Source organism: Branchiostoma lanceolatum, chromosome 12 (genome assembly GCF_035083965.1).
Source record: "Branchiostoma lanceolatum isolate klBraLanc5 chromosome 12, klBraLanc5.hap2, whole genome shotgun sequence".
Classification (NCBI taxonomy): domain Eukaryota; kingdom Metazoa; phylum Chordata; class Leptocardii; order Amphioxiformes; family Branchiostomatidae; genus Branchiostoma; species Branchiostoma lanceolatum.
In genome coordinates, this window is record NC_089733.1 from 12,400,074 (window position 1) to 12,426,205 (window position 26,132).

The 26,132-nt window shown below is 43.0% G+C and overlaps 3 protein-coding genes across 3 annotated transcripts in view; 2 read left to right on the forward strand and 1 right to left on the reverse strand.

Annotated features, from left to right (window-relative positions):
* LOC136445764 (polycystin-1-like protein 2) overlaps positions 1 to 14,262 on the forward strand; it is a 20,661-nt gene extending 6,399 nt beyond the window's left edge. The window contains exons 12-27 of the mRNA XM_066443902.1: positions 292 to 431; positions 687 to 787; positions 2,521 to 2,751; positions 3,422 to 3,589; positions 4,221 to 4,381; positions 5,110 to 5,308; positions 5,501 to 5,614; positions 6,058 to 6,156; positions 6,578 to 6,778; positions 8,523 to 8,631; positions 9,207 to 9,442; positions 9,895 to 10,069; positions 10,807 to 11,436; positions 12,037 to 12,177; positions 12,546 to 12,626; positions 13,235 to 14,262. Coding sequence (XP_066299999.1) covers positions 292 to 431; positions 687 to 787; positions 2,521 to 2,751; positions 3,422 to 3,589; positions 4,221 to 4,381; positions 5,110 to 5,308; positions 5,501 to 5,614; positions 6,058 to 6,156; positions 6,578 to 6,778; positions 8,523 to 8,631; positions 9,207 to 9,442; positions 9,895 to 10,069; positions 10,807 to 11,436; positions 12,037 to 12,177; positions 12,546 to 12,626; positions 13,235 to 13,626 — 3,178 coding nt within the window. The 3' untranslated portion in view covers positions 13,627 to 14,262. The remainder of the gene's footprint in view (positions 1 to 291; positions 432 to 686; positions 788 to 2,520; positions 2,752 to 3,421; positions 3,590 to 4,220; positions 4,382 to 5,109; positions 5,309 to 5,500; positions 5,615 to 6,057; positions 6,157 to 6,577; positions 6,779 to 8,522; positions 8,632 to 9,206; positions 9,443 to 9,894; positions 10,070 to 10,806; positions 11,437 to 12,036; positions 12,178 to 12,545; positions 12,627 to 13,234) is intronic.
* LOC136446070 (uncharacterized) lies at positions 13,972 to 20,233 on the reverse strand. The gene is made up of 8 exons (XM_066444346.1): positions 20,004 to 20,233; positions 17,949 to 18,782; positions 17,303 to 17,426; positions 16,802 to 16,958; positions 16,144 to 16,374; positions 15,639 to 15,740; positions 15,188 to 15,379; positions 13,972 to 14,787 (listed from the first exon to the last, which is right to left on the reverse strand). Exons 2-8 carry the CDS (start codon positions 18,722 to 18,724, stop codon positions 14,489 to 14,491), a joined length of 1,881 nt encoding a protein of 626 aa, XP_066300443.1. The 5' UTR covers positions 18,725 to 18,782; positions 20,004 to 20,233; the 3' UTR covers positions 13,972 to 14,488.
* A 583-nt stretch (positions 20,234 to 20,816) lies between these two features.
* On the forward strand, positions 20,817 to 24,519 carry LOC136446315 (uncharacterized). Its single transcript, XM_066444666.1, has 4 exons — positions 20,817 to 20,987; positions 21,732 to 23,420; positions 23,592 to 23,691; positions 23,834 to 24,519. Exons 2-4 carry the CDS (start codon positions 21,788 to 21,790, stop codon positions 23,976 to 23,978), a joined length of 1,878 nt encoding a protein of 625 aa, XP_066300763.1. The 5' UTR covers positions 20,817 to 20,987; positions 21,732 to 21,787; the 3' UTR covers positions 23,979 to 24,519.
* The last annotated feature ends 1,613 nt before the right edge of the window (positions 24,520 to 26,132 follow it).

The following is a 26,132-nucleotide window of genomic DNA, read 5'->3' on the forward strand; positions in this document are numbered from 1 at the left end:
TTGACTTCAGATCAAGACTTGGCTTCAGATAATCCTAAGGTACTCTGCCATCTGATAGGCTAAGTTAGGTTACACACTGACCTCCCCGAAGGACACTAGAAGAGGTACATGTAACTGTGGCGTCCAACCGCTTAACCAACAAATTTTACGCAACTGAGCCAAGTATAGGTCACAGATAATACATATTTACCGTTTAATACGGGTATCGTAGTCAAGCACATAGGTCTGGTTTCTTCCCGCTTCTTGGTATTGGTGTAAATGTGAGACTTAAGTTTGTTTTTTCTAACACAGGAGAGACCTCAACATGGATGACTTCATGATGAAGACCGTACCTCCTCACGACAATGTCCACACCGCCTACATCATACTGCAGCCGGACACAGCAGTGGACAACGGTACAGAGGAGTACACCATAGGGCTGCAGATAGACGGTGAGTGCCAAAAAGATGAGTACGTCATTTCCGCCGACATTCCAACGCGTTCGTTTGCGTTCATGTGTGCACGTCATTAGAACGCGTTCGAATGTTGGCGAAAATGACGTACTAATACTTGACGTATTTTTGTGATCTTCGTGAAGCTTTATTGGGTAACCGACTGGGCGAGGAGAAACATGAAGATACTCATCATTTAACACAAATTAAAGAATTCTTCCATTTTCTTACTGGCTTTTCTTTGTACCTTTCCAGAATGCCCGCCGTCAGGATGCCTGTATTCGGTGCATATCGTGCGGCTGAACTGCCTGTTCTGGGACGAAGAGTCGGGCTCGTGGAAAGGAGACGGTTGTCGGGTAAGACAAAAATAACATGGTCAAAGTTGTCCTTAGAAGAAACCCTTTGGAGGCATTGACTCTTTTCTAAGTGCAGAGAGAAATCTTGCAAGATAACTCGGGTATCACCAAAAAAAAAACAATGGAATTTCAAAGCAAGGCCTATATCCAAATTGTGTTTCAATTGCGTTCTTCACATAAGTCAGGTATGGTTGTGAATGTTGTAAGAGTTGTAAAAGTGTTCAAACAGGATCAAATCTAGTTCAAGCATTACTGTGTATAGGCAAATAGAATTAAAAAATGTTGCCAGCAATTATTACCTGTACTTTTTGGCGACGCCTCAGGGGCGAGCCAAATGATATAGTATTGTGTGCAGATTGCAACTATTCTAGGAATTGTACAGGCATGTGTCCATAGGCATATTAAGACAATAAGAATGTTAGGAATGTTAGTCAGACAGAAAGCCTCCCTCAGGAAATTCCTCATAGATAACCTAGACAGGCAGCTACATCTGTCTACCAGATGTGCCAGGCTTATGTATACATGACCCATTTAAGACCTCAGCTCTACAGTAATATTGCTCTTTTCTAAAACGATGTGTGTCTGTTACAATGTTTTTAGATGCCCTAATGCTGGTCCTTACAACTGTAAGATTTAATGTCTTTCTTCAGGGAACAGGTCATAACTGCATCAACTCTGTACTGATAACGATTGTGCACACGCTGCTTAAGTTACCTATACAAGCAGATTAATTAAAGGGCATTAACCTCATTCAAGACATTGGGAACATGTCCAAGCCAGATCAATCAATGAAATATTTCACTGTCGCAAGGAAATTTAGCAAGCCAGTTGTACTAGTACTAGATGATTATCCTGCTGATAAGATGCCACTTTCTTGCTGATATAATCCTGTACACTTCCAAGAACACATGGGACACATTTTTACACAACAACATTTCTGTGGATTAAGATTCCCAGGCTGGCATTTCATTACGGCTCCAGGAATTACTGGCAAATTCCTTCATGACTGGTGTTCCTGGTAGTCCAGTGGGACTCGAATTCCATCCTGGCATTCCATCCTGGGATTCCACCCTGGCATTTCATCCTGGCATTCCATCCTGGGATTCCATCCTGGCCTTCCATCCTTAGCTAACATCCCTCGCCATTCACACTCTAGAGGACTTAGTTCTATAGTTCTGGGGACATAAGTGTACAAACTGTTGCATGGTGTATGCTGTGTCTGTTGGTAAGTGGACTATGATGTTAAAATTTGTGTAGATTTGGCCTAACATGTTGTTCATGTAAACAGCAGTCCTATCAGATTAGAATAGTCATTTTGTATGGTGGGAACCCGGTCCGTGGGCTGTTTTCAGTTGTCATGATTAGGCTGTGATGAAATCGATGTTCGTTCTGGCAGTGGGGTGTGTCTGGTAGAATCTAGTGGAACTGTTGCTGTCTGTGTGTGTGCGTGCGTGCATGTCTGTGTATTTGTCCAGTAGAACAGCCCTTTTCGTTAGAAATCCTGTATGACCAGCACCACCTATCACTGTGCCCTAAGCAGGGTACAGTAAAAATTAAAACAACAACCACCGTCGCCATGGCAATGTCTTTTTATCATTGCCAGTCTTGTTCTACTTGCAGTTGGTCTGACAAAATGTTTGAAAGCCTTTATACACAATGGATTCAAATGTTAACTTCACTTTTTTGTTACTTAAAAAACTAACAACTGTTTCTTATTACTGTAATGCTTTCAGGTGAGCTTAGAATCAACCCTGACCGATACAGTCTGCCTGTGTAACCACCTGACCGGGTTTGGAGCGTCCACCAGGACCGAACCCAACAAGATCAACTTCAAGACCGTCTTCACCAAGTTCTACGAGCTGGTCAACAACTACGCCGTGTGGACCACCATGGCGGTGGTGACGGGACTGTTCGTCGTCCTGCTGTATCCTGCGCGAAGGAAGGATAGAAAGGATGAGCAGAAGGTATGATGGGATAGCGACATCGTCGGAACCATTGCTCCTACGCAGAGCCTGTGCAATATACCTTGGGAGGCTCTGTTGAACCGGGCTGAGGTTTCCACTTTTGTGGACGGGGCCTTTAACCACCTGCCAGCCAATCAAAGAATCGCCTCAATGTGAAGACGATGCTCTGATTGACTGACAGCTGGTAAAAGGCCACGCCCACCAAGGTATTTTGGCATAGTGGCATTGTGTGGCATTGTGGTGTGGTTAGGGTATACCAGTTGCAAACCCGGCATCTATAGAGATGCTGGGTTCAAATCCTTCGCGATTGTGCGGACACGTCCAGGTATATCCTACTCGAAGGAAGGATACGAAAGAAGATATCAGAATGATATCAAAGTCCTTCCCGCAACAATAAAGTACAATCTTTATTAGCACAACAAAAGTACAGCGACTTTCGTAAGATCTCTGTATAGCATCTCCGTTTACTTAGCCCTCTGGCCACATAGCTGCGCAAGCACATCAGTGTGTTCTACTTCTATACTCATCTCCATAAGACATGGTATGATAGTCATGGAAACTTTCATCAACCACTTTATCCCTCAAAATGTTTTATGATTGATAAAGCTCGGTACTAAACCTAAGATGCTTTTTTGAGGTTGGTATAAAATTCTCTCTCTGTTTATTTTAGTGGAGCATCAGGAACGTGCCAGGCAACCGTAAATGCCATCTCCACCGGTTCCTGGTGAGGGTGGACACCGGCCATGACTGGGGATCCGGGACCAGGTCAAAGGTCTCCTTCCTGCTGACGGGTAACAAGGGCAGCACGGGCCCGAGAGGCTTCGAGAAGGACGACATGGTCAGAGTTACACACGACGATAACTTTATTGTAAACAATTGTATCAAATACAACATGTGGTATCTCAAACAAATACTTAACAAATAACTAACCACGTCTGCAAAATACTATACAGTTGGACTATTTTTGGTTAAATTTCTTGTGTTGTGCCTCACATTTACATGTACAATGTAGGTATCATCACGTCAAAATACAGTTAAATTTGGTCCTTCTATACATTGAGGGAAATTATTATGTAGAAGACACATTGCCCTTGACTTAAGTAAGTTTTGAGAATGTTTGTAGATATTTTGAAGTATTGGGTGCTGTTTGTGGTGCTTGGGGGTCTTTACATTTTATTAATAGCGTATCATTGGTATTCTAGCAAAGGTGTGGACCACCCCAGATGCCTGTAGACATTCATTGGACGTTGTGTCATTTCAGGCCCTTCACAACGTATGCACTGACTTAGGTCTAACTATCTTGCCGTCTTTTTTTCAGACCTTCCAAAGCGGAGGTGTGGACACGTTTCTGCTGACCACCCCTCAACCACTGGGCGGTCTGACCAGCCTATAGACCTTCATGGTCATTCATGGCCAGTTGTGGTATCTCATGGCCTTCACAACTTATGCATTTATCGTCTGTTTTCCAGACCTTCCAAAGCGGAGGCGTGGACACGTTCCTGCTGACCACCCCGCAGCCGCTGGGCGGTCTGACCAGTCTGACCGTGTGGCACGACAACTCGGGGGAGGGTCTCCACGCCTCCTGGTTCCTGGAGAGGGTGGAGGTGACAGATTTGCAGACGAACAAGAGGTATTACAAGCGTTAAGGTGTTAACGCTGCATTCCTATTGGATAAGCATTACAGCTACTCTAGATATTCAAGTTATCCTGTGTACTAAAATTCTAAGTTAGTATGGTATCCATTCTACACAGTCATAAGCCCCTCACAGTTGCTACAACTTCATTAAATGTTTTCTCTTCATATTTTTTTGGCAAAACCATGGTTCTCCTCATCGACCATCTATGCAGCTATATTAGCCCCTCACTGTTTACATGGCTGCCTGGAATGTCCAAATGTCTTTTTTGTCTTTTATCTTGTATTGTTTTTGCATAACGGAGTTAGTGACTCCTGGGTGGGAGTAGAGAGTAGTACATAGTTTTCTTCATTAGCCATCCACACAGCCATATACCCCTCACAGTTTTCACCACGTCATTCGTTGAATGTCCAGACTTCTTTTCTTCTCCAATTTTTTCAGAACCTTGTTCGATCTTGTGAGACTCCTGGATGGGAGTAGAGAGCTCTTCTATATAGCCATAAGCCCGGCTCTGACGGTTGTCACCACTCCATGGGATGTTAACGTTAAAACATCTTTATCTTCTTCACTTTTTGCAGGATCCAGTTCGTCTGTGCCTCCTGGATAGGGGTAGAGAGTTCATAATTTTCTTCATCTGCCATTGATATAGCCATACGTAGAAGCTCCTCACAGTTTTCATGGTTAAATAATATCAAAAAGTAATTTTCTTCTTTACCTTTTGCAGGATCCAGTTCGTCTGTAACTCCTGGATGGGGGTGGAGCACGGAGACGGCCGTCTCGTGAGGTCCCTGCCCCCCGCAGCGGAGACGGACGTCTCCGTGGCGCAGCGCTTCAAGCTGAAGCTGCGCGAGAAGTTCAAGGACGGGCACGTCTGGATGTCCGTGGTGACGTCACGCCCACGGAGCTACTTCTCTCGCGTTCAGGTGCTTTTTTCAACATTATGTCACCACGCACTTAGCTATTGATAGCCTTGTATCCATATTTGTGTGTGTGTGTGTGTGTGTGTGTGTGCGTGTGTGTGTGTGTGTGTGTGTGTATGTGTTTCCATATATTTGTGGTCAGCAAAACTTAAGAAGCTCTGGATGGGTTGTGATGACATTTGTATCATACTGCAGCGTCTGTCGTGCTGCCTCTGCCTGCTGTACTGTAAGATGATCACCAGCGCCATGTGGTTCCGGGGGTCCGAGCAGGGGGCGTCTGACGTCGTGGTCACCATCGGGCCTATCGAGGTACTTCTCTGTCTGTCTGTTTGTCTGTCTGCCTGTCTGTCTCTCCCTCTCTCTGTCTCTATCTATCCCCCTCTCTGTCTTTGTCCCACTCTCTCTCTCTCTGTCTCCCCCCCTCTCTGTCTCTCTGTCTCTCTATCTCTGTCTCTGTCTCTCTCTCTAAGTCAGGGCCGGGTAGAGATTGCGATCTGACAAAATCGGCGAGTCTAACAGTAGAGATCGTTATCGGAGTATGTGACGACCGATCGGGATTTCTACCGGTAGAATCGCCAGATCGTAGCGCAATCGCATTGTACTATCAGCTGTTGAAAAAACATAACGCTTCGAGATGGACCTGCCTTTGCCTTTACCTTTGCCTTTATCGTTTCTACTATTGTATAGTACAATACATGTACATATGTGTCTGTCTGATTTGCTGAAAGTACTGAAAGTTTTGTTTTGTACAGTTGACTGCGGACACCCTGTGGGTCAGCCTCATGACCACTCTGCAGGTTTTCCCCGTCAACTTCATCATCGTGCAGATTTTCCGCCGCTGTCGCCCAAATGTACGTATTAAAATTGCAATTTCGTTAATGAGGAAGTTTCGGATGTTCAACTACAATTCTGTCGACAAAGTTCATTGTCATCACTTTGACAAAAATATCATCAATAGTTTCACTTTGAATGTCAAAAATTCAGATTAATTCCTTAGCGTAGATGCCTAAGATGCTCTATTGGAATTTTTCAATGTGGAAGGAAATACACTATCATCGGTAATATGGTTTCACATTTTCAAGCCAGTATGTCAGATCTTGAATGGTCAATATCTGTCTCCAGTTTTCCATTGTAAGTTTTTATGAAAGACATTTAAACATGCATATATAAATAGCAATACCCGAAAGACATTTAGAAATTTGAAAGACATTAAGAAATACGGATACAGCTGTATGTAGTAATCCTTCCTCCGTCCATGTTATTGTACACCAGGACGCCCCGAAGTGTTCAGGGTTCCAGTTGCCGTGCTGGTTCCTGTACGTGGGCTGGGCGCTGCTGGCCCTGACCACCCTGGCCTCGGGGTTCTTCCTGCTGCTGTACAGTGTGGAGTGGGGCAGCGACAAGTCCGTCCAGTGGCTCACAGCGTTCGGACTGTCCTTCTTCCAGTCCATGGTGGTGGTCCAACCAGCACAGGTAAAGTTTATCATCTCTTGTTCTCTGCACCAGTATCGGTGTTGTCATCATCTTCGAACGCAGCGCAGGTTTTTTTCAGTTCCTTTTGTTGCTGGCAACTAAGGTGAGTGATCTGTTTTGGTGTAAGTTGGCCAACTGTTAGGAACTGTTAGATGTACTGCAAATAGGTTCCTTCTCTCCTTCTCTTGATACAACAGGCGTAACACTCTAGCTTTGCAGGGATACTGCAACTGGCTTTATCGCATGCACATCTAATAACCTGTCAAACCGAACCTTTGTCCACCTAACTCCCGGCGTTGATGATGCGCCTGCTGTTACAGTATTTGGTGACAATGAGTTCCACTCTGCGATAGTTGTACAACAGTAAAGAACAAGAGTCCGAAGACCCAAAATCTCCATGAAGTTTGTTTTTATACATGATGTGTTTTATTTGCCCTAGTTGTTTGTTTTTGCCGCTGGTTGTTTTATTTTATGTGCCAAAGGGTATCCACAGGTTTGGTAGTGTTCCCATTTGTGGTTTGACCACCAGCTGTTGGGACCTTGGGAATAGTTGACCTAGATAAGAGACCAACAGATGGTGCGACCTCAAATCCCACAATAGAGTAGATATTTCTCATTATTTATGCAAATTCAGTCCGAATTTGCATAATTACCACTTCAGTTTGTACATCTCTGTCCAACCCACCTGCGTACCAAATATCATGAAAATCTGTCGCTCCTTTCTTCAGTTATTCTCCTTTGAATATTTTTACAAATACGCCATTGCAGTTCCAATGACACATACCAGGGGGCCCAAAATCGACCTTGACGTTTCTCCTCCCAGCACCTACCCACATACCAAATATCATTACAATCCATCTACACGTTCTATAGTTATGCTGATTTTACGCATCCGGTGACACATACATACACACACGGTGACACAAACATACACACACGCGCACACACGCGCAAACACACTAACTTTGCATGATTTGCACTTCAGTGTGTACATCTTGGTCCAACCTACCTGCGTACCAAATAACATGAAAATCTGTTGTTCCTTTCTTCAGTTATTCCCCTTTAGAACATTTTTACAAATAGGCCATTGTACTTCCAGGGACACAAACCAGGGGGCCCAAAATCGACCTTGACCATTCTCCTCCCAGCGCATACCCATATACCAAATATCATTACAATCCATCTACACGTTCTACAGTTATGCTGACTTAAAGCATCCAACGACACACATGCAAACGATTTACCTCCTTACTTATGCAAATTCGGTCTCATTTGCATAGTTTGCACTTAAGTGTGTACATCTTGGTCTAACCTACCTGTGTACCAAATAACATGACGATCTGTCGATCCTCTCTTCAGTTCTTCTACATTGAAGATTTTTACAAATACGCCATTGCAGTTCCAGTCACACATGCCAGGGGGGCCAAAATCGACCTTGACCTTCCTCCTCCTAACACCCACCTACATACCAAAAATCATTACAATCCATGTACAGGTTCTACAGTTATGGTGACTTTAAGCGTCCGGTGACACATACATACACACAAACACCGAACGCAAGCAAAACAGTATCTCCATGAAAAAGCCTTTTTTCATGGAGATAATTATGACAACTCAATCCTGTGTTCATAAGTCTTCATTTCAGACTGCAATAATCGTAATTGTATCCCGAGTTTGAAATTCAGACTTATTACGTGTTAAAATTGAGATGGGGTGATTCTCACAACGTGTTTTTTTATCATAGGCTGTTTTCCTGGCATTTGGAACCACAGTCGTCTGTGCTGCAAAGAAGAGCAACAACAAGAACAACACGACTGAAGACGTCGAAGCAGGGAAACGTCACCATGTCGACGGCAAGTGTTACATATTGTAGCAAATGTAACAGTTTCCTATCGCATTTTTTCTTATCTAAATTTTCTCTGCTACAACATGTGTTTCTTTAGTTATCGTATACGGTATGACCATTAGGGGATTTACCTTTGAGCCCCTGGTTAGAATAGGTACGTTGGTACATGGTAGACTCCTGTTCAAGTCCCGGGGTCAGGACATCTCGGTTGGGGCTGCACCGTCTTTTGGAACAGACGTAAAAAGGGGGTTCCGTGTTGGAGGAGCTGCCGTTGAGGGGATGGCTAGCAAGCCTCCCTGTCAAAATCTACACTGCTACTGAAACAGCAAAGAAACTTGATGCCCTATTTGCCACAAGAGTCCGAATGGACGAATTAACGACGGTCATTAGAGGTAGGGCCAATGGCCTGCAGACGTTTTTCTTGATTTATTTTGCAATATAATCAAAAGAAAGATTCTGAAATATTTGAATTATCATTATTTCAAAGATGCCATGTTTGTAAAAACAGGCACCGTTTGTATGTTCATATATGGATCCGTATGGTACCCTCGTTTAACATGTCATAAACTACGCGGCTCGCAGATACCCTTCCTGAACAGCCATATGTCGCCTGGACGGAACAGGAGGACACGGAACAGCTGAAACAGCAACGAGCTGTAAGGAAGAACTGGCTACAGCTGACCAACAACGGCAAGCAGAGCATTGTGGGTATCATCATCATCGCCGCTGCTCTACTGATGGTTCAGGAGGCGTGGAGTTCTTCTGCTCCCCGCATCAACGAAGGGCTGAAAGCTGGCTTCTTAGATGACACCGACTCGGTAGGTTCTATTGTTCTTATATTGTCCTAATTTTGATAACGAAAATTGCCAGATTTTTTTCTTGATTTGCAAAGAGTGAAGTGTGTGTGTGTGTGTGTGAGTGAGTGTGCTTATATGTGTGTGTGTGTGTGTGTGTGTGTGTGTATGTGTGACTGTATTTGTGTGTGACTGTCTCTGCGTCTCCCTCCCTCCCCCTCTCTGTGTGCCCCCTCTCTCTCTGTGCAATGCAGTTTCTGTATGTTTTGCCAAGGGACCCTTCTGAGGGCTGACGTCTGTCATCTTTGATTGCCTTGGTATAGAACGTTATAGCGTTGAGAAGCATATCATACTAAAGCATAACTCTCTCCCCTCTATCCTTTTACTTACAGGTAAATCTTTTTTAGGAGAGGTGTTGGTAGTTTAGCATGTTGCTCAAATCGCAACAGCTTCAAACTTGATCTTTTCCGCTCCAGGTTAGGTCAAGAGACGACGCACTCCCCTGGATGAAGGACACCTTCGCGAGTAAGCTGTACCCAGCACAACATTACAACGGTGAGGAGCTGGACTGGAAGGACCGTATGTTCATCAACAACATGGCGGCTTACCGTGTGGGACCGATCCATCTACGGCAGTTCAGGGCACAGACAGGTACGGTGTCCTCTTCTTCTCCTTAATGTAATAGGGTGCAGTAGGGCTAATTTGTAATATCCCTAAGCTTTTTGTACATTCCATGATTTCCGTCACTTCTGACTAATGCTCTGTTCCAAGAAAGGACAACAGACTGAATAAATGGAAGAGAAACCATGTAACGTTACAGTTAGTCTGCAGCGGAGAATACAGATCAACGTAAAAATGTAGCGACAATACCAACGAACTCGTAAAGGACACCCCATCGAGGCCAAGGCCAGAACAACTACCTACACCCCTTACATCAAGTCCTCAATAGAGTGAAACATGATTTTTCCCAAGTAGCTAGTAGTGCACTGCGGCTTCGCCACGATTTGCGTCTTGTGCCAAGCACATCGGGTTTTCCTGATAAGTGTGTTGGGTTCTTTTACCCGCAGAGATTCGACGCCTGAGGCTAATACACAGGGCCGCCAGCTTGAAATCACCATCAGAAATGCAATTTCTTGTGTAGGTGTAATGTCCAGCGATCCTATCGTCCCGTCTATAGGTAACCTTAAATCTCTGCACGTTAAAGAACCCCCACATTTATCGAGGAGACCCAATGTCTTGGGAAAATTCTTTGGGACATTACAGGTTCATACCTTCTCACTCGATGATTAATGACCAATGATCTAGTAATAGAAACCTAAACGGCAATACGGCATTTACATCGACAGATAGTAATGATTTCTTAGTAATTTGCTCCGTTTGTTCCTCAGGCGAATGTACCGTGCCATTGAAGGCTCTGAAACACCCAACAGGGAAGTGCGCCAAGTCATATCAAAGCGGGTTAGTAGGTGACACCCTGGCATCCTTCCCAGAGTCAAAGCCGGCAACATTCAGTCGCGTTGTCCACGGAAAGAACGGATCGTATAGCGGACCTGGATACAGCATTAACCTCGGCGAAACGGAAGCGGAAACGACAGAGGTCCTGCAGATCCTAGAGGAGCACCGGTGGATCGACCGTTACACGGCGGCGCTTGTGATGGACATCACCCTGTACCACGCCAACGCCAACCTGTTCAGCGCCGTATCGCTGCTGTTCGAGTTCCCTCCGACAGGGGGCGTGACCACGACTCTCCGAGTTGAGACATTCCCTCTCACCCCACCACGCGTCGCCGCCATCTTCCTCCTCGTGGCCAAGGCAGTCTTCATTGTCTGTCTCCTACTCGTCATCATCCGTCTTGGGAAGAAGGCGCGCAAGGAAGGGAAGTCGCTCATCCTCGAAGTCTGGACCCTCGCGGACATCGCGTCGGTCGTGACGTCACTCTACGTCATCGTGGCGACCGTGTTCAAGGACGTCGCTACGGGGGAGGCGAAGTCGCTTCTCAGCCAAGAAGTAGAGAGAGGTATTTCGTTAACTATCTTCAATTTGATACATCCCTAAGTGAAATGCCAATGCGAGACATAGTTATATGGAAACTCTTGTCAATTGATTTTATTTAGTATCTGCATCTGTATATATATAGTTGATTATGTTGTTGCTTTTGATGTTGAAGGATTTCAAAGCTAAAATGCTTTAACCTTTCTAAGAATACAGCCACACCTAGCTGCACAATCGACCACCTCTACATAGGAACCCCCTGGACAATGTGACCATTTTTTAGTGTCTTATAGATACTTTTTACCAGTGACACAAGTATCAAGAATTTCTCTAAAGTAACCACATGTCCACCTAGACCAGATTTTATCGGTCCCCTGAGTGGTTAGGACAGTTTGACTGTATGGAATTTTCAGTGTAAAAGAAATACAGGTCACGTGACTACACGTCACAGCTGAAGAAAGATCGGCGAATGCCTTCTGAAAGCTTCTCACTTCAGCTTCTATTTGTCATGCGGAACAGTTTTATTCTCGATGTTCAATATACAAGTACATGTTTCTTGGGAAGTTTTGACTGTGAGACGTTTTGAGTGTAATAAGAATACATCGTATAATCACGTTACTTACAGAACACCGTGGCTTCGTGGACCTGACTGATGTCGCCTTCTGGAGTGACCAGTTCGTCGCCGCCGTCGCCATGGTGATCTGGTTCAACCTGGTGAAGATCTGCAGCCTGATGAGGGTCAGCTTCCGGGTCCGCACGTACCTCGGTAAGCGCTAATGCACAACCCTTGTCACACATTCAGGACCTTTCCACTAATGGCGCGGTCAATGTGACCACTTTTTAGCGGTCCTATCGATAATTTTCCCATTGACACAATCAAGTTAAGAATCCTTTATATAGTGGCCAAAATTCATATTCCTAATGCAACTAGACAAACTTTCCACCGAACACATATCAATTCTTTCATCTCTACTGTAACTGAAAAGCTAAGAGAAGTTTAATCTTTCATTTCATTTTATATCTGATCAACATGTTTTGTTGTGACCTGGCCTGTTGCGACCTGTATCTGTGTGGCAAAAATGTGAAATAAAGGTCTTTATTTATACAATACCTCGACGTTGAATTCTTTAACAGATATCCTCATCAAGATTCAAGTGAAGCTGTTTGGCAGCTTCCTCATCTTCATCCTGACAATCGCAGGCTTCAGCTTGTCGGGTGAGTTGTTGTCATCTCTAAATTTTAAAATTTGTACGCTCATTCTTTATTATATAGCATTTTTGTCTTTTTTTGCCAAGAAGGTCATGTTTTCTTGGTAGGTGTGTGTTTGTTGGTAGATGTGTGTTTGTTGGTAGATGTGTGTTTGCGGTTGGACAGCATAACTCAAGAAGTTATAAATCAACTAAGATTTGTACTCTCATTTTTTACTATCCGGCGTTCTTTACCAAGGTTATGTTTTTGGTAGAGTTTGTTGGTAGCTGTGTGAGTTTGTGGTTGAACAGCATAACTCGAGAAGCTTTAAATTGATTGTTATGGAATTTGGTATGCAGTCAGGATTGATTAGATTTTGGGACCCCTGGTGGCTTGTCTTGGTACTGCAGCATAGCTTACTTTTTGTTCTAGACATGTTCCGGTCATGATTTTTGAGTGTTTAAATAATATTACTTCTGTTCGTTAAGGTTTAAGTTTTGGCAATCTAGCTTTAATCTAGATAGGTGTTTGCTCTGCTAGGCATTGTTCGGACCAGTTTCTTGGCTTCTGCGGTAAAGGATGGCATCAGACCGAAGCACATTAATTTTCTCTCTCTCATCTCCTTGTCTTTATAGGTTATCTCCTGTTTTGCCCGCACGTGGAAGCATTCCGGTCTCTGTCCGACGCCACAGCCAGCCTACTGTTTCTACCGTGGGGAGTGGTCAGCTATGACGTACTCGTCCCAGCTCACGAGACGGTGGGACCGCTGTTCCTCTTCGTCTCCAACTTCTGCATCCTGTACCTGCTGCTCAGCTTCACGGCAGGCGTATTCGTCAGCGCTACATCATTCCTGAGGGGGAAACAGGGTAGGGGGAGGGGGGCAGCAGCAAAGCAGCGGAAGCTGCGAGTTCTGAGGGCCGCTAGGAAGACTAGAAACGCCGCAGCCCCAGTGCGTAACACTTTGCACTATTGCAACTGTGATATGTCGAACGAGTGTTTTGGTCAGACCAAGTCAGATTCCTACTGAGTCAAAGATCCAAAGCAACACTGTACGGATTTACAATAATATTCAATGTTGTCATATTGCTTGATGATGATATTTTTCATTGCACGGGGAGAAGGAAATACCACTAAGAGTGCACAAATGTATATAACAGAGCAGATAGAAAAAAGTGTATTGTCTAGGTATATAGATACGTTTCTAGATTCATTATGGGTTTGAGATCTTCTTTATATAATTCATTGGTGCGAAAGTGATAAAGGGTAACCTAGAAAATTAATGATGTTATGTAAATAAGTTGTTTATCCATGCATGCCCTGTGTGCTCAAGTATACTTACGTGTGATAGTGGAAACGTAGACTCGTGACAAGATTCAAGCTGTTTTTGCTCAGCACAATTTGCTGTTTATAGAATGACTTATTTCAGACAGTATAATGCACAAACCATAAAAACAAAAACAATATTGCACAGTACAGGTACTAATAACACAAACTTGAAGACATATTGCACATCACATATGTTGATCCAGATCTTCATTAAATTTAAGTATTCTTTCTCTGTTTTATACAAGCTTAATTCCGTGGCAAAATTAAGTTCTTATGACTGTATATATCATTGGATTTTAAAATAAATTGAACATGCATTAGCAGTTCTCCAAATGTCCTTTCCTTTTGAAAGCCCTTTATTTTGCCTAATTAAGAAATAAAGGAAAATCTAACGCGATAGCTTTCTAAGTCTATTTCTGACAGTCATTTTGTGACGTCATCGTTCCAATTCTGGGGACAGTCAATTTGAAACGAAGTGGAACGTCATATTCTCAATATTGAGACTAGAGGAAGACTGTTGGATTTGCTTAATCCCCATCCACATCATCATGTCTATCTTTCGTTCAAGAGAGACGTTCGAGCTCCGATGTAAACTTTAACACACTGCTAAGGTCCTTCAACCCAAGATCTGATTTCAAGGAGCTGTAATAGAACTCTGGAGCCCTCAAAGACAACTTCCTTAGCTGTAGAATCATTTGTCCATCGTAGTCTCGGAAAGTCTCGCGATAGATGTCCATGCCTATGTCGGACAGCCATTTTGTGACGTCATCATTGGACCATGATGCAACGCTGGTGGATTGAGTTGCTCCTTCGACCTCTGCGGTGTGTCGAACAACTGGGCGAAAACCTGCGTCTGGAGCGTCTGTAAACAAGGATCAAGATATTAGATGGAACTCTAGATATAAATGGAAGCATCAACAAAAGAAAAATGTGTGTAACTGATTGTATTTTGCTTCATAGCTTAAAAATCCCATATTTAAATAAACATTTCTTCTGACACAATCATAACTGGGCGATAAACAAGGATCTGGATGTTAGGGTATATTATGGAGCCAATTGCAACAACAACAAAACAACAACCAAAATGTTGGTGACTGTTCTTTTGTTGTGTTAAATAGCTTAAGAGAGGCTTTTCATTGAAGTCCTAGTAATTATGATTTGAATCCCATGGCGACCATGTTGGTGGGTAATTGGATCAAGCTACAGCATATCAGCATTTGTAATCAAATATGGCCCAAATGAAGTTAAATGAAAAGCCTGACCTTGTTCTCCCCGTCCTCGATCACCCAGTTCCTTGATGAAACCGTCCATGTTCTCGCTCATCCTCTCCTCGGTGCTGAGGTCGAAGTAGAGTTTCGTGCCGACCAGAGCTCCAAGCCATCCGTCAGGGTCATACCGAGGCTGGAGCCTCAGTGGAACGATATCCTTCCGCAGCTTGTGGGTGTACTCCGCCTCTGCAAAGTAGGCATTAATGGCACACATATTCATGTTAGTCATGTTAGTCAAGTGAGGGATCTAGCTACACACACACACACACACACACACACACACACACACACACACACACACACACACACACACACACACACACACACACACACACACACACACACACACACACACACACACACACACACACACACACACACACTCCCGAGGATAACAAAGCAAAGATCTCTATCATTGCTATTTTAGTTTGAAATGTTATTTTACCTGTCCGACAGTTCGGACTGTCCTTGTACTTCTCAGTCATACAGGTCAACACGACAGCAGCGCCCTCTACCGCCTCGGCCATGGCCTCCAGGATGTCTCCACCTGCATTGACAAAGCACATTCGGGAAACCTTAGCTCGAGGACAAAGTGTAACAAAGAGTGTTTTATCGATATTTCTTTAAAACAACATTGAAAAAATTAGACATATATCTAAGTTTCAGTTCAAATGTACACATTTGTATTATGATCGACACATATAAGACATCAAAAACAGTTAGAGTTTGCATGATATAGTGTAGATCTTTTAGCCTTTAATAACAGCGTCAACCTTGAAGCCAAACAGCAAAAAACTTTGCAGAACGACAAACAGCATCTGAGGAAAATGATTGACTTCTAGGCAAGCCTGTAAATGCCAATGATACATTAATTATGAAACTATCAGTCATGGAGTCATTTCTTATGAAATTATGAATCATGCGAGTAGAAACAAAAGCAGACTTCTCACCCATCTGATCTACGTCCATCCAAACTCTGTACCCAGCCTCCGTCAGCCTCTCTTTCACCACAAGCATCTTCGGCTGCACGTCCCATTGGTAGCTGATCATCACGTGACCACCTGCCGCTGCGGTCTTGGTAGGAGACCTGTCATGGCCGCCGCCGTTGATTTCCCACAATGCACCGGCGCAAACCTCCTTCAGTGCGGGATCTGTAGCCTTCCGCTGTAGCGATTTCAGTGCTGTGAAGATATATAATATCATCATTAGATTTTCCATCTGAACTCTCCAAATATAGTCATATGATTATATCCAAATACAAAAAGTTAAGATATCGTTAGTAGTAAAAGAAATGTTGTCCCTGCCACCCGCAAACATAACAGTAGCTCTTGTAGTTCAACAGGTCTAATAGGACCTATTTTTTCAGTAACTCACATCTACTTATCTGTATCTGTATCTTTATAGCCGTTATAATTGCCCTTCTGAAAAACCAGCCACATATTAATTCAGATACTTCTCTATAGACAGGTTGCACTTGTCTTAAGACTCATTCTCAGTCACTGGAGAAAGATGCTTGATGCTATCTGAAAGTCTGACTCTTTATAGAATTCATTCAGTAGCTTGATTTATTTCATAGTTTACAAATTTGGTATGTTTTCACTTCTGTACCTTCAACGCAGCCAGTCTTCTTGATGGCCTCCTTGTTGCTCTTGTTAAAAGCGAGAATCCACAGCCCCTTGGCGGCGAGGATGTTCTCTTCTAGACTACTGTCGTCCAGCAGAAGCTGATACAGGAGAGCTAGGCCTCCTTCTTCTACGATTTTCACCTGGAGAAATGGAAATGAAATTAATATCTAATTCTGAAATATAGTTTTGGTCATCAGATGTGTGTGACAAGTTATCCGTGGCAACTTTGTGTGGATTTCCTGTTTTTTTTTAAACCTTTTTTCCAGGCTCTACCTTCACAGAGTTCTGTAAAGGCAGGGCCTAGAACTTAACAAGTTGACACCCAGGTAGGCTAAGCTTAAGTCAGTCTCAGTTGATGTGTTTTATCAGTTTTAATTGGGTCTCCTTTGACCTATCAAACATCATGTGAAACTAGGTCATTTTTGTGGACGTGTTTTGTCTGATTTGGCCTTGAAATACGCTAATTCATGACATGATTTCCTACCTTATTGCCGTCGTTGCTTGCGAGTTCGTTCAGGCCGCTGACGAGCTCGGACGCCGAGAAGTTGTAGTTCTTCGCCATGTGATCCGGCTGCTCTAGTGCGGTCTTCAGTAAGTTCAGCATATACCTGGCGAAATAATTAATCATCCTTAACATATCATGTATGGGTGGTCCCTTACCCTTTCCACCAGACTCCAGACGGCGATGGCTGAGCAACCAAAATAGAAATTTGTGTGACCAATGATTTTATGAATTGGAATATGATGCTGGATGCAAAGAGTATTATTCAAAAGACATCAAAACACACAAAACGTAAAATATAATTTCTTTGTCTATAAATTTTGTTAAGCGATTTGCCGGATGTTTGGTCGCCCATCGGTCGCTCGGGGGTGTCCCTGTGGTGTAGTGGTCTGCGCTTCTGTCTCTCACCACATCTGGTTCAAATTACTTGGACCAGAAGGACTGGGGCTCAAGCCCCAGGTAGGACACCTCTGGACAAGAGGCGCATTGAGTCCCCACCTCCTCTAACGTTATATGTTTTTTTGTGTGTAAATTTACACAGGTATTCTACATGGACAGTGTTTCTGAATTACATTGTAGCTATATATTAAATCAATCCATGCAATAGTAGACAATCGAGTTATCTTACTTGATACTGTCGGCGGAGGCATTCAGTTTGTCGTTCTCATCATCGTTGACTATGTAGGCTAGAGTCAGGATCGCCTTCGTCTTGATGATGTAATACTTCGACCTCAGATATTTCGTTAGAAGCTCCACCGCGTTTGCCTCTCTGTATACGGTCTTGTTGTCTCTCCACAAGCGTATTGCATTGTGTAAGATACCCAGGTCTCCCTTCATCAGATATCTTCTATCATGAGATTTGAGATTATCGATGTCAAATTCAGGATTTTTCAAGTCTGAGAGAAGAAGTTCAAACGCTTCAGTTTTGCCTAACGCTTCACACAGAGCGGGCGTCTGGTCGGTAAAATTCCACAGGCACCCTTTTAGTTTCTTTAGATTAACTTTTGGCACTTCTTCTTTCAAAGGGTCAACTTCGTGTAATGATTTCCACGCTTTGCAGAATAGTCCCGCTAGATCAAGTCCGGTAAGTTCTTCTCCTATGAATCTTGTTTTGTCTTTGTGAAACTTGTAGATGTCAAACAAAAACGTGAGGGATTCGGTGGATTCAGACGTGGTGAAGTCGGTCATGCCGTGCAACGTCGCCATCTCTTTTCGAAGTCTCGCGAGATCTGACGTGAATTCTCGTTTCTCCTCGACTTCGGGCGGCTTTTTGGTTGGCTTTTCCTTTTGTTCGTCTTCTTCGGCAGGAGGCAGGGCGGGTACAACTTTATAATTTTCATCTTGTTTGCCGTCCTCGTCGTATGGAGCGGCGGACATAGCTCCTTTGGAGACATTGCATCCCATTGTGGTCAAACGTCAGCCACAGTAGTCACGTGACCTTTGCTTCTGCTGCAACTGTCTCCTGCAAATAAAGAAATCGATAATAGGTCACACTCAACACGGTATGTAAATACATTGCACAAATGTTGTCACGGTCCACACAGCCAGCAAAACATTTACCTTGAAATGTGACACACAAGACGTCCCTTGCTTTCTTTGCAGAAAAATATATTATGCACCTATAATAGACAGTCACGGACGAAATAGAAGTTAAATAGAAACGCCTGAAGGCATTGTTTACGAGTATAAAGACACCTGTTTTTGTCTTCACAAGTCTAACCTTTGGACTAATTACGCTTGTATAGCTGGGAGCACAGCTAATACGGTCTGATAAGTATTTACACACTTGGCTTGGCTATTATGTTCGATGAAATACGATCTCTCGGCCTTAAAAGCGTGTTATTTGCAGCCATGCGTGTTCCACACAGGCCTACAAATTTACTGAGCTAACCCGTAATGAGGGCACGTATTTTATTCAGCGCCATGACGCATGTTCATACAGCCTTTTTAATGGCGAGATGTGTCATGATAATGTCCGCATTGAGATCTGCAATAGGGGGTGGGGATGGGGGCAATGACCCTGGATTTCTTTAAAAATAGATAATTGTTGTTAAAGCCCTTTTCTGTCCCGTTACCTTTGTGATACTGGAAGTGAGCTCTAGATCAAGATATAGTATCCTAAAGTTCTGCATGGATGGGGTACTAGTGCTAAATCTTCAAGAACAATTTGGTATTCAAGTATCATATTCCCCAGTAAGGTTTATGTTGACAGACGCATAATGTGCCTAAGTCAATAGACGGCAGGCTAAGTGAGTTATGAACGGTGTAGGGATTGGGGAAGGGCACACGGACAGTTATAATCATATTTCAGGAACATTCCATGAATACTAATCTTGTTAGCATTATTTTCTGTATGGAAGCTCGTCTTTAAAATCTCATTTCTTCCCAACAACTATCGACTAACTTCCCAACGGTGTCGCCCTATAACACCGTACTAGAATAAGACCGATAAAACCTATGTTATTTACGGTTGTATGTATAAGAGACGCTGTATATTTAGATCTGAATTATGTTTTTATTGAATATCTTTAAGGTATCTCTGACATCAAAACACATATCATTCCTAAACGTTTGGTAATATGGTTTCAGTAGTCTGCCGTTTCCGTAGAATTCTCCAACTCGCTATCGAGTTACACACAGTGTGATGCATATCTTACCACGTAAATAATGTTCATGTTCTTACCTTAATCGTCACGTCTGCCTCACACGTTCTTCGGTCGTACACACTCCTCACAAATGAATGGTTTCTAATTGTGGAACAGTATGTAATGTTCAGAGTCACACTGGTATGTCTGCATTATGCATGAGGCGTCAAACTTGCCATGTCACCCTTCATCGTGTCACAGTGTGCTCGGACGTCGTGTCGCCATTGTGTACTACGGTGTGCTACCTGTCCGTTGCCAAGGGGGATACGTCACGTAAAGGTGAAAGGTTAATGAACATGAAACGCTGTCGCTGCCCGGGAGATACCACTGGGCAATCTATCATAGGGGGTATAGTTACGCCAAGTGAAATGGAAATCAATAAGTGACAAGGTATTTTAACGGCACGCTGTTGAATGATGATACATTTTATAGAACAAGTTTTGTTATCTACATGTTCGGATGTCATATATATAATTACATGTAATATCATTAGATATAAAATAATATCTAGTGCTAAAGATAGCCGTGGCTTGTTGTACAGCGGCCTGTTTTGACTGCAAGTCCCCATTGTTTATCCTGCCGTATCACCTTCCCATTGCCATTGGAAACTTGTCGCCCATAGTGCTGGTCACCATAGAAAACATCACACTAGCGTAAATACCTGACCTGCAGACCGAGATACATCACACACCGTGACATTATACAAAATGTGTATGGAAGGGGGTGGGTGGGTGGGTATGATAAGACCCTTATAAATCAATTGAGGAGGGATGATATAAGAATGACAAAAAAAATTACATCAGGAACTTTCAAGGTGACCGTTGGGACGCCATAGTTCGACATCCTGTTGAGTACGTCACGTGACCAGTATAGACCAATCGCGACAGACACTAAGTTGTGATTTGTGTCGCGTCCCTTTTGATTCCGCACCACAGAGAGAGGGAACACTTTTACTCTGCAAAAAGACTTTCAGGTGACATTTCGGCGTACAGTCAAACATCTCCAAGGTCAAAGACATAAAGGTAAGTCAACCAGGCGACATGCCCCTGGCATTATTTACATCTACAGCATTCTAAATCCATATTTGCAGGTGCTAAACAGTTATTTTTATTGTGTAACCAATAGATAAGCACCAAAAATAAACATTATGTGATACCTGTAGTCAAATGTCTGCAGCAGGCAGGTACAGCTTTTGTCTTAAAGTCTAGAATAAAAGTTGGTGACCTGGATTGAACACTATGTTTGAAAAGTATACCGCGTTATTACATGTAGGAGGAAGACTAAGTTCCGCATCATAGCAAAGGCATTGTTGTATTGTTGTATTAATGACAGATAGAAGTGTGGCATAGCATAGTTACACTACACAACGTTAGTTCAAATTTGATATCTACTGGTTGAAAATCGTGTTCAGAGATGTGACAAAATGAAACGCTACATTTAATGCTGCAGTCCAACTCAGATAACCAAATAAATTTGGTTGGGTGGGTGGTTTGGAGGGGTCGGGGGGGGGGGGGGCAAGGGGCTGGTTATGACGAACATTGGCATCAGAATCGTTTCAAATTATGCCACAATTACATATGGCGTCATTTCTGCCCGTCACGTGACCAATATAGGCCAATGACGGTGCAACACCCCCCATTCCTGTAAAGAAACCGCACACCTGCCCTTCATTTTGCCATATATTTAGAAACATATGGTTATGATCAGATAGAATGATTTGTTATTGACGGACTGACAGAATGTTCCACTGTGATTTCCTGTTCCAGTTCCACTACCTGTTGTGAGAACTTCCGTGCGTGACGACGACATAACAGTGGAACTAATGGCGAACATCCTTCCTGAAATTGAAGTGTTCACCACGTTGGAGCAATTGTGGACCCTTGATTGGATAAAGGACATGCCGTTGAGGTTTGCCGAAGAACTGAAAGTGTTGGACCTTAAAGGCTTTAGGTTGGGGGAGCCTGAATTTACGAATAACTTCAATGCTATCATAGACAAACTTGAAGCTGATGGCGTTGTTCACATCAGACTGCTGTCATTCTGGAACATTGAGACATGGGCAGAGGACGATTTTTCAGAAGAAAATCTAGAATGCATCGCAAAGATTCTCTCAATAGTAACTGTTGAACACCTTATATTTTATACTAGAACTCTAAGAGAGATGTATATGATATGTGCACAAATCCATGCTATGCACATGCAACGTCCTATCAACGTTTACTTCCCATTCGTGTATTTTTACCCTGCTCACACTATTGATGATCAAAGTCGGCCTTTACAACTAGGGTTTTGTGATCAGCTGACAAGGCACAACGTTAATCCCACCATGACGTACCTAGGTTTGAAGCTTAGGGAATCAGAAGGTGCCCATGTTGATACGTGCAAGATCATGAAGATGATAACAGTACATCTGAGTGGAAGGGAGCTTTACAATCGCGGAGGGGACTTTGACAGAGATTCTGAAATACTAAAGTCAACGCAAGGCTTGTGGTTAGAAGACTTTCCACACATTGAAATCAACCTTAGTTGGTATTTTGGCGACATGTTCAGCTGTCGAGATACAAGTAATGGCCTTGAAATAACTACTAATGATGAGTGGCCAACCAGATACCTTCATAATTGGTCAGTCCATAAGGACAAAGGGGATACAAAGTCTGTTTGTTTTGATTCGAGAATAGATCGAGACGAACGCGGAATGCCATACACCACGTCCCAAAAGGTAGTGGATCCTCATAACATGTTAAATATATCTCAGTCACTGGATAGAATATCCCCTCAGGTTGGCCCACATCCTTCTGTCACGGTTGCAATCCTAGACACAGGAGTTCTGGCTTGTCACACAGAATTCAAAGATAAAATCAGTCTTATGTGGAATTTCGTGCCTAATGAAGCAAATGACGCTTGCTATGACCCCAACGGTCACGGGACGAACTGTGCCGGCATCGTGGTACAAACCGCTCCTTTTGTACGCTTGGTAGTCTGTAAGGTGGTCAGCAACGAAGGACAATGTCAGCTAAAGTGGGCAGCAGACGCCATTGATTGGTTGCTGAATGACGAAAACGGTCCCAAGAACTACTGTCCAGTTGACATTATTTCTATGTCTTTCGGAGACATCGTCTTTGACCCTGACTTGAAACGGGCAGTTTCTGAAGCGGTCGCTAGAGGAAAGGTAGTTGTGGCTGCCGCAAGTAATGATGGGAGGAAGAGAATGACAAACATCGCCTTTCCCGCGAGATTTGGGGACGTGATCTGTGTGGGAAGCTGTAACAGTCTGGGCCAGCCGTCTTCCTTCACCCCAACTGGACGTGAGATCGACTTTCTTGCACATGGAGAAGACATACAGGCCCCAAGTTCTCACGGCACTGTACTTTTCCATAACAGGTCAGGAACATCAGAGTCAACACCAGCTGTTGTTGGCATCGCAGCCATGGTGATCTCCTATGCTGAAACCGTGGGTAAGACTCTCGAATTATAGCCACGGTCATTTTTTGTCTAAGATTTTTCTGACCTCTATCTATTTATTTTACCATCGATCTGTTGGCATGACGCCTTTATCAGACTTGTTTAAACCTATATCATAAGAGGTTCCCGTTTTTTTAAACATTCGTACATGTATGTTTCTCCAGGTGGTCAAAAGATGAGAGCTGCAGTCAGCAACGTAACTGTAGTGAGGGAGATTCTCCGCAAGATGGCGTCTATGCCTGGTCACCATGACGAGCACATGGGGTGAGATGGCCCGTACCTGCAATACATATCTTTATTTGCTGTTTTGTTAAGCAACATCTAAATCTAATCGATTAAGTGCCACATCCCAATCAATAGATGCATTTGTAAACAAGTTTGCTCTTTCTCTCGTTTAATCGCACAGGTACGGTAACCTTGACCCCTGGCGGCTGTTCAAGTACGGACCGGACCACTTCCGGCAGGTGGTGGAGGAGATCGTCGGGCCGCTTCCTGTAGTCCAACCGGCACGCCGAGACGCGGAGACCCAGACTGACGTGTCTAGCTGCTGAAGCGAGAACGCAGAGCAAGTAACTCATATTTAAGCAGAAACAGTGAAATAGTGTAGATATGGGTTCCAAAATGTTTGGCTTAACCCCGCAGTTAATGCCAACCATTTTGAAAACATATTCAAAGAAAGTCTGCAATACGCATTTCTCTCCGGCTGGAGGGAACAACTTAAAAAATCAAGTAAACTCTACACCTATTCTAAAATCTAAAATCACTTTGACATGGAAAAATATCATCAATTGATAATAAACTGTTTGCAAAAAGCATGACGAAACATTCTGTAGTTATAATTGTAGGATAGATTAGCCTTGTAGTATTGTTGATTTAATGCCATATATTGTACCATGTACGATTGTTGAGCAATAAAGTTAATTCATTGTATACATAAGAAATGAGGTGCCTATGGACACTCAAACAGCCAGATTAGAACACTCTCCTTTTTAGTTTTGCTGTAAATCTATAAAAAAAATGTACAGCGATTGCAAGAGTTATGCTTTAAACGCGATATGTTCTGAAATAAAAGAGCAAAGAATTCAAAGATTATCCAAGATGGTCCTTCTCATTATTTGTCATTTTACATTGCTTACATAGGAAAATTTGGCTGTGTCCTTAAACTACAGCATCTAACAAGGAAATATCAACATCTTAAATATAACAAGAGTTCTACGACCTCATACGTTCGCCAAATGATTTTGACCTTTAGGACTGACGTATTAGGAGTGTTTTTCATCAATCAAAAATCATACCAGTTGATCCTCCTCACCCAAATAACATAAGTTGTCCAAACCTTCTTGTTATGATTATGAGCTTAACAAAGAAGGTTATGCTAACATTTTTCATCAATAATGCAAATAAGCTCCTTATTAGCATAATTTGATTCAATGGTGTTCACATTCACACGACTTCTAAATGCAACAAGTATGAAATTGCCGTTATTTACTAGTATGGAATGATAGTAGTTTCTCATGAGTTATGCAAATTAGGCCTACATTTGCATAATTTCTATCTATTGACATTCCTCTCTTCCTCAGTTACAAATGTCACATATTTGAATAGTCACATCATGGAACACAGCAGGTTTTTAAAATTGCCTCATTAATTATAATCTGATTTGCATAGTTATCATCCAATCATACGAAGCATCACGTAAGCTATCTACATACCAAAAGTCATGACCATCCATCAAGCCCATCTCGAGTTATAGTATTTTCTTTTATTAATTATGTAAATGAGGTTCTCATTTGCATAGCTGATATCTATTAATATTTCTCTCTCCCTCAGTTACATATGTCACATGTTTGCGAGTCCTATCATGGAAATTGATGGATGTATAAACTTTCCTCATTAATTATGCAAATTAGTTACTGATTTGCATAATAAGTATCCAATCATGTACATCATCGCTCAAGCTATGTACATGCAAAAAAATCATGACCTTCCATCAAGCCCTTCTTGAGTTATTCCCTTTCAAAGTCTGAAGCAAAACCTGCCCCTGCAGTTCCAAAAAAGTTGCTAGGGGGCCCAAACCTATACCACTTACTCTCTGCCCAACGAGCTATCTACCACTCAAAAATCAGTTCCATAGCATGTCCACAACACGAGATATCATAACAGGAAGTTCCGCTGCAGTACCGTAACAAGCCGCTAGGGGGCACAGAATCTAATCATTTTCAGGTTTCATCGAGACCTACCAACATACCAAATACCAAGACAATCCTTCCAAGAATTCTCGAGTAGGTCAAAGTTGACGATTGTTTTCGTCTGTCAGCTGTTACGAGAGAACGAGCTGGTCAACTGTCTATTTTCTTTGCATGATTCTAAAGTAGACAGATGTGGCTTTCTGGTGCATAAGAATTTTGGGGGCTTGCAATTAAGGTGAATCCTTTTCTGAGCCCTTGTTTTAGTGCTTTAAAGCATTACTGCCCATGGGCAAGTCTATCTCTTGTATCTGCCCTACAGCTGGCTGATAGCCAATTTGTCCCTGGCAGTAACTGACGTTTCCTGCCTGCCTCATGACCCCTCATGACCCCTCATGACCAACTTTGCACCCTCTACCCGTATCAATATCCCCTGAAACAACACAGCCCACACGTCGCAACCAGAACGCATAGTAAGAGCATACAATCTAACACATTTTTACACTTTTCTCGTTAATT